The sequence below is a fragment of the Leptonotus elevatus genome, chromosome 2, assembly GCF_054856555.1.
Source record: "Leptonotus elevatus isolate MCC_2025b chromosome 2, RoL_Lele_1.0, whole genome shotgun sequence".
NCBI classification, from domain to species: Eukaryota; Metazoa; Chordata; class Actinopteri; order Syngnathiformes; family Syngnathidae; genus Leptonotus; species Leptonotus elevatus.
Window position 1 is genome coordinate 29,281,225 of NC_141240.1, and position 8,479 is coordinate 29,289,703.

Sequence of the window (8,479 nt, forward strand, 5' to 3'; positions counted from 1 at the left end):
AGTTTGGCAGATAGTAAACAATTCCTCGAAGAAGAGGCTTTCAAGCTGTTTAATGCCACTCCCTGTTGATGTCTATTGTCAAAATGGCACATTGTGTATTTAAAGCAACCGCATAGGTTTGCCTTATACTATCTTAATGCTAACACAATATAAAACACCATAGACTGGCTAATGGATAGCATTGGACAAACACGGAGAAAGCAGGATGTTGTGATGACGCAAGCATGAAGCAGTGCGAAAACCAAGTCTCAGTAACCGGCTGCAACGTTGGTGCATGGCACTGCCTTGGAGCTCAGGGTAAGATTAGGTTTAGAAGAAAAAAAAGTGGAGAATATATATATATATTTTTTTTTAAAGCCAGCCGGGGCTTTTTTATGGGACTGGCTTTCTGGCAACCATAGAAGCATGTGCATCGCTGACAGGTCTGATACTGTATGTGTGAACCATTACATGAGTTTTAGTCCATGTTTAGACCTTCAAAAACAGCATAATTTTTCTTTACAAACAATGAGATAAATTCTGTAGGGCGTTTTGTTAAAATATGACCTCCATAAAAGGCCCCCCAAAAAATGTAAATTAAAACAGGGAACTTCCTGTTAGGTTTGGCATATGTCACCAAAACCTTTTTTGTACGTTGAAGGGCTGTCACATATGCCTCTAAATTTCCGTAGCTCTAGGTGAAACGTACAACCGGGAACGCTTCGATAAGAAGGAATTTTTAAACGCCAAATTTGAAGCTCCGCCCCTGTCATATGCTATGTCCCACGTGGTCCGGCCCGAGTTTGAAGTCAATCCGTTAATCGTCTATGGCAGGGGTAGGCAAGTTTGGTCCCAGAGAGCCGCAGCTGAGAGGCTCCTGCAGAACGTAATGATGAGCTGATGATTTGAAACACCTGGGTTGGAGGCAGGAGACACCGAAAACATGCAGGACTGCGGCTCGCTAGGACCGAACTTGCCTATCTATGGTCTAGGATAAATGTGTAAAAATAGGCCAAAATTGGACATTCAAATAATCACATCACACTTTCCGTTCATTTTAGAATATGTCTACCAGTCTTTTTTTGTTCATCTCACGTGCAACTCAGTTTTTGTAGCCGTGAGTTGAACATGCCGGGACAGGGTTCCGTTAAACCGCTGTATGTGACGTTTCCGACCCATTTTTTGTACTTGCGAATGGCAACTTTAAAGGGATATTTGATTCATTGGGTCATTTTCAGCAGTAAAAAGTTATTAGGCCTATTTTGTCCAGAATTAATTTGATAACCTGATTATTTTGAATGTACAATTAATACCTTTTAAAAGCAAATTTTTCTACTTTGTGTCAACTGAAGATGACGTCACTATTGCTGAGAGAATAAGTAACGACTAATCACGGCTCACCTGTTTTTATGGGTTTGGTCTTAAAACTGAGCCACGATTGGTCGTTGCCATCAGTCGACAGCAATTGGCAGAATTAGTTTTGAAGGTATTGTTTGAAAAAAATGATAATGAAGTTGTCACATTAATTATAGACAAAATATTACCTTCTTACTGTTGAAAATGGCTCAGTGAGACAAGTATCCCTTTATAATAGCATAAAATGTGTGTGCAAAGTTTGGGAACTTTTCATTCATGTTTAGGGTCTCAAAAATTCGATTGTTTGGGGAGAAAAAGAACAATAAAAATAATTCCTACAAAAACAGCGGTAGCTGCTCTGGCCCTAATAAATCATCTAGAAATAATGACTACTAGTAGAGCAGTTAAATTGTGTTATACTGCCCCCCGGTGGTTATATCTCAAGGCATCACTCTATATTACAGTACAAGTAGTAAATAAATGTGTTTTGGACCAATTAAGTGAAATTGGATAAAGGCTCACTGTGACACAGGATGCGAAATGTTGCTTGTGATTTTTCATGTCCATTAAAAAAAATAGTTATACTGAAAATGTTTTATGGTGCAAAAGTTTTTTATGGATGTAAACGTTTACATACAAAAAGAGAGTAAAATGCTATTTTTGTAGCAGATTAAAAAAAAACTCACTAGTTATGGCTTCAAATCTACATTGTTTATAAATGCTCTTAGGAATTGTGATGCATGTAATAACATAAAATAAAATAAAAGTCCAGTGGTCATGTACTGGAGTTTCACCCCCTTTTAGCAGGATGTACAAATAGCAACGTTGTAAATAATAATGGCACAGTGGTATATAAATAGTAGTCTAAGTCCCTGAAAGACAAAGGTGTTTGCAAAATGTATGTACACTAGGTTCCGTTTCAAGGTGTGTGTGCTGCCTGTGGTTTGACGCATGAGCGAGTTAACATTAGCCCACTAAGCGTTGTTTCCAGCAGCACAGGCACACCATGCATGCGCATGACCTTAAGCCTGTTTTGCTTTGACTGAACACTGGGCAAGACCACCCACCACCAACCCCCCAGCCGAGTTCATCCAATAAGGTACAATCTTGCAACTGGATTATTGCTCCGGGCACACTGACAAGTGGATTTTCATTCACAACAACAACAACAACAACAACAAATAACCTAATGGCTGAAGTATACGCATAAGGACAGAAGAAGTTGAGATATTTCAGGTAAATATTCAGCAGATGTCGCTCAAGGTTAGAGCAGATAGCAGCTATTTTGTGTCTTGACCTTCTGTGCAAGTGACAACCAACTTCATACTTTATATAACTGGTGTTAGCCTATTTCTTTTTCTAGTGGACTCGGCTCTTGTCCCACTTACAAACAAAAATACTGTATGTGCGAAGAAGCAAGGGCATACTACAGTGTTGATAGAATTACTTTGAGCTTTCATTTTGCATTCCTATACAATGCTATAGGGTAAAGTACATGGCTAGAATGTTTTAAGTGATCAACATACCATAAACAGTCATTCAGTATGTAATAAACACACATTGTATTCTTTTACTATGGATTATCTGTTTAAAATAGCGCAGTCAGCACTTGAGAAAATTGTGTTATTTTTGAAAGGTTGAAGAATGTAACTTACAATCTTCACCACTAGATGGAGCAACTACACTACGTTATTTGTGAAACATGATTTTTTTTTTGCAAATCCTAGACAAAAGTCAACTATAAAGCTATTGCAAGAATGACCCTTGCAATTTTACATCATTTTGGTTGCTACTAAATTGTACAAATATGTTCTTGTTTCCTCAGAACCATATTCAGTTGCTGCCATGGGTGCAAAAGTCAAATGTCGATTTTGACCAATTGCAGCTGATCACATCAGGCCAACAATGGGCCGTTACCTCAGCATCAACCTGTGTTCTGTGGACAGTAACTGGAGTTCATACTGTAAAATCAAATACTTCATCATTCTCCTGAGAAGGAACCCGGCCTGTGAGCCGCTCCACCTCCACAGATATTCATCAATGCCTGCTCCTCATCTCTCCAGATGTGCATGCAAAAGGTTTTTTACAAATGTAAAACTACGCAATGAAAGTCAGCAGGCATCTGCACAAAGACATTCGCTTGAGGCTAACGACGCAAAAGTTCAACAGAAAGACTCGGGTCCTGCGATTCAGGAAAACGCTGGACTGCAACTGTTCCACATTAGTTCTTTGGCAACAAGATTTGGCGAGAGCTACAATTACGTCGCCAATCACATTAACTTGGCCTTCTCACAGGGTTTTGCCAAATCGCAAGATCCAGCCAAAGTTGAAATCACAAAAGGATCCAACAGGAGACTGAAGAGGAGAAAAATACAAAGCAATCATGTCATATATTCTAAAGACATTGAAATATCGAAATCAAGCGCCGACCCGGCAACCGTGGAACTCAACCAGAATAGTAGCTGGGAGGAGGGCTATCGTTATCTCGCAAGACACATCAATAAGTACTTTGGCGCCAAGGCTACTGATGACGCCTGCAATCAGAGCCAAGCAGAATCTTCTCCACGCACCCAAAACGGCACAGCACAACACAGTCCTGAAACCGGACTTTTCCAAAGCAGCCACAACTCAACCAACTTTGGGGAGAACCATTTCCAGATGTCAAATCACATTAATCACTATTTTAAGGCTGAAAACAGGTTACACGACACTCCAAGGAATCGGAAGGAGATTAACGCGCCCACTTCGGGCAGACGGGATGCAATCTCCTTCATTGACTGCTTTCGTCACCCCAAAAGAGCCATCCCTGACCTGCTGGGGTCTTATCTGAACCGAGGGTCCACGCCACAGGACAGAGAGCCAAAAGTTGCAATGGCATCACCGGAAGCAGCCTCCAGTGAAAAGGTGAGCTCCTAGAAATGTGAACAAAATGACCGAAATTGTTTTCATGTACACAATGTATTTAGCGCTGCTCTTTATCAGCTATTTTTGAGCCGTAAGCCATCTGAGGAAGCGATCCGCGTGTTGATTGAGAACCTGAGACGGACTTCATCTGCTGAAGATGTGACGACTTGTGTGGAGATGCTGAACGAACATCTGCGACATCACCCTGCATGTAAAGCTTTGATGTGGCAGGTTGGTGTCAAGAAAATCCTTAAAAAAATAATAAAAAAAATAAAAAAAAACTTTCATTCAGTGGTGTCACTAGAGTGGACTACATGGTTTTTAGCTACCATTGCAGGTAAAAAAAAAAAAAAAGCATACATAAATCTAAGGTTTATTTGTTGACATTTCCAAGTATTGATTTTGTGATGATAGGTAACTCTGATGAGGAAAACATGACAAAAAAGGATCAAAGCTTAGTGGACATGCAACCAACTCCTTTAAAAATGAAGTTTTGTTGTTTGCAATGCCAAAGGTAACACATTTCCTGAGCAAGGCTGTCATAAGTTGCTGATATCTTCCAGGAGAAAACAGCCGTGACGTTGCTGAGACATCGGCGAGTCTATCGAGACAACCGAGCTCCCCAGACGGCCATACGAGAAGCGTTGGCTCTCATTGGCTATGTGGACCCTGTCAAAGGTCGCGGTATCAAGGTGCTCTCCATTGATGGCGGAGGTACAAGGTGAGAGTCACCAGATGGGAGACAGAGAGGGGGGGGGGGTTTGGGAGAGAGAGAGAGAGAGAGAGAGAGAGAGAGAGAGAGAGAGAGAGAGAGAGAGAGAGAGGAGGGGGAGGGAGACACACACACAGAGAGAGAGTTTTTGTTACATAGTGGGGCCAAAATTTCGGGATTTTCCCAGCAAAATGGCCCCACATGGACGAGTCGGCCCCAAGTCTAGACCTGTTTTTGAGGGTCAAGATTTGGTTTTAGAGTTTAGGTTTGGTTTGGGTTATGGTTGGGATTAGGGGAAAAGGCTAGGAAATGCATTATGTCAATGAGATGGCCCCACAAAGATAGTAAAACAAACTTGTGTGAGTGTGTGAGAGTGCGAGAGAGAAGCGACATCACTGGAAAATGAAACTAAAAGCAGTCACAGTGGACAGCATATAACTGTACATTTATTGTTCTCAAAATAAGTCTAAACACTTGGCAACAAAAGTGAGTACACCCCTAAGTGAAAAACAATTTTTTTTTCTTGTGGCATGTTCATATTTTGAATTTGTATAGTATTTTCATGTACAGCAACATATTCTAGCAAGGAGCTTTTTAACCACCTGAGTGGCCTCAACCTAAAGTGCTCGTTAAGAGCAATTCGTGACCAGCACAAAGCTCAACAAGAAAATAACGCGAAGAAGCCATTCATAGTACGCATTGTTCAAATGTCATCGCTCCACAATTTGGTGATGCAATTATACTGTTATATCCAAACAATGATCAATTATCAGAGCCGGCTTGCTCATTAGGCAATACAGCACAGGCAAATACGAAGGTTGCTGTAGCCTGACATCTTGCCTCGGGCGCCACAGTGCGCCGCCTGTTCTGTCTCAAACCGCTTTCTCTTGTTTGGCCTTCCAGAGGCGTGGTGCCTCTGCATGTGTTGAAGCTGCTGGAAGCGCAGACGGGGAAAAAGATTCACCAGCTCTTTGACTACATTTGTGGTGTCAGCACAGGTGACCAAGTCATGAAACTGAGATGTTTTGATAATACATTGATTTGGTCATAAATTCAAAATCTCAAGTGTCTCATTTGAACAGGGGCTGTGTTAGCCTTCATGCTCGGCTTGGCCCATTTTTCCCTGGAAGAGTGTGCTGACATGTATCGCCGGTTTGGCTCGGAAGTTTTCCGGCAAAACCGTTTGGTTGGCACAGTAAAAATGGGTTGGAGTCACTCTTACTATAACACAGAGACATGGGAGACCATACTAAGGTACACACACACACAATGCATTTTGGATTGTGTAGATGTAAAGTGCAATATGAAATCAAATAGATTTTTTTTTAAATTGAATTCAGAGAGAAGCTTGGGGATCGAGTGCTTATCAAAACAGCCAGAGATGAGTCGAGCCCCAAGGTAGGAACACAGAAAAAATTATACATACATCATTATTGAGTTGAGCTGTATGTATTTATGGGATGTGCTCAGGTGTCAGCTGTCAGCGCTGTGGTTAATTGGGGCAACAGTCCAAAAGCCTTCATCTTCTGCAATTACAACCACAAACCGGGATCTCTGAGCCGCTACGCTGGAGGGTCCAGCTACCCCATGTGGCAGGCGGTGCGAGCGTCATCGGCCGCTCCGGGGTACTTCCAGGAATTTCCGTTACAAAGCGACATCCACCAGGTGGGAAGGATCAGTTGTTTAACAGCTCTCTTTAACCTATATATTTATATATATATATTAGGGGTGTGCCGAAAAATCGATTCTCATAACAATCGCGATTCTCTTTTAGTACGATTTCAGAATCTATTTTAAATGTCCCCAAATCGATTTTATTTAAATTATTTTATACTGTCATGCCTTTGTGTGTGCCTTTATTTGGAGCGCTGTTCATGTTGTACCCAATTTGGCCACTGGGGGCAGTGTGGTTCCACGCGGTCTAATACACTGTTTAGTTGTAGCCACATTAGAGAGTAGAAGGAAAAAGTCACGATCAAGTTATTCCAATAAAAGTAATTTTTTTTGCAGTGTGGAGCCGTTCTTTTGAGTGATAAAAGTGCCGCGAGTAGCGCGCTAATTAGCATGAGCGAGTCAGACTGGAGTAGATCATTACAATTCCTTGCACATCTATAGATTGAAGCAAAAATCATTTTCAATCAAATCATTTTCAATCAAAAATCATTCTTAATCGAAAATCGATTCTGAATCGAATCGCAGACTCAAAAATCAGAATCGAATTGAATCGTGAGACATTCAAAGATTCCCACCCCTAATATATATATTTATATATATATGTGAATGCTACACTGTTATTATTTTGAAACATAATAATTATGAAATAGTTGTACTGACTCAGGATTAGGAATATTATTAATGTTGATTATGTTGTTTATTTATGACTGTACCACCCCTATTAGTAAATTATTATCCATGAGATAATATAATTTCTACTGAAAACAGCAATTGATCTTGTTGCACTGCTACTATTTTGAACACCACTTGTTTCATAGCGTTGACTCGTGACTTTTCATTGCAGGATGGTGGGATTATCATGAACAACCCATGTGCCTTAGCTGTGCATGAGAGCAGACTCTTGTGGCCCAAGCACGCATTCCAATGTGTGCTGTCCCTTGGCACCGGTCGCTATGACAACGCTAAGAGGGGCCCTGCCACCTCCACCAGCCTCAGAGCCAAAATAAGCAACCTGATAAGCAGCGCCACCGACACTGAGGGCGTCCACACACTTTTGGACGACCTACTCCCCCCCGATGTCTACTTCCGCTTCAACCCCATGCTGAGTGCTGAGGTGTCCCTCGACGAAAGCCGCCCAGGGGCCCTGGACCAGCTGGAGAAAGACACGCGGGTTTACCTGGAACGAAACCGGCTCAAACTGGCTCGACTCTGTTTGGTGCTCGGGGCCGAGCGTTCGGCTGTTAGCAAAACCAAGGACTGGGTCAGTGAAAGGGCCTGGGAGATGAAGCATAGATGGGTCTAGTTTCTAGAACAAATAGGAGCAATAGACCAGCGGGCTGTAGTCTTCACTTTTATTTTGGGCAATGAGCGTTTTTGAGACTACTGCAAACAAGATGTCAAAAAGCATGGGCAAAATACATATATCTTATGGCATTACCCTAAAATAAATGGCTTACGAATGATTTACTTTTGAAAAAATTCCGTTCTCAACCTGTAAAAATGGTCCAATTGCTCGTTGGCTTAAGATTTTTAACGTCCACCCAGCTGCGATGAAGATGCTCCACAAGCACAAATAAACTTACAGAAGTTCCTTCCTGACATGAAAATATCTGAAAACAGTTGAGTTGTTTTGTTTCAAAATCACTTCTTTAATTTTACTACTTTCCTAAGCCTTTGGCACCATCTTTTTGCATTGTTAGGTCGTTTAGAAAGAGTGCATATACTGCGATGAGTAGAATATAGTGAACAAGTACTGAAGGTGAGTATTGACCGTTCTACACACGGTGATCTTTACAAAAAAAAAAAAAAACGATTTAAAATAAATTCCTCAATCAAAGGAGAATTTAAAGTATA

General features: G+C 41.3%; 1 protein-coding gene across 1 annotated transcript; it reads left to right on the forward strand.

Moving 5' to 3' along the window:
* The first annotated feature begins 10 nt into the window (after window positions 1-10).
* LOC147179517 (calcium-independent phospholipase A2-gamma-like) lies at window positions 11-8,232 on the forward strand. The gene is made up of 9 exons (XM_086070249.1): window positions 11-2,571; window positions 3,161-4,239; window positions 4,318-4,470; window positions 4,803-4,960; window positions 5,855-5,949; window positions 6,034-6,205; window positions 6,292-6,349; window positions 6,422-6,616; window positions 7,470-8,232. Exons 2-9 carry the CDS (start codon window positions 3,241-3,243, stop codon window positions 7,926-7,928), a joined length of 2,289 nt encoding a protein of 762 aa, XP_085926375.1. The 5' UTR covers window positions 11-2,571; window positions 3,161-3,240; the 3' UTR covers window positions 7,929-8,232.
* Window positions 8,233-8,479: the final 247 nt, after the last annotated feature.

Bases quoted from the DNA above. Each gene is read 5' to 3' on its own strand.
- LOC147179517 (XM_086070249.1), top strand. From the start codon at position 3,241: ATGGGCCGTTACCTCAGCATCAACCTGTGTTCTGTGGACAGTAACTGG. The intron at 4,961-5,854 runs GTGAGAGTCACC...TTGGCCTTCCAG, and splicing joins ATTGATGGCGGAGGTACAAG to AGGCGTGGTGCCTCTGCATG. The intron at 6,206-6,291 runs GTACACACACAC...AATTGAATTCAG, and splicing joins ACATGGGAGACCATACTAAG to AGAGAAGCTTGGGGATCGAG.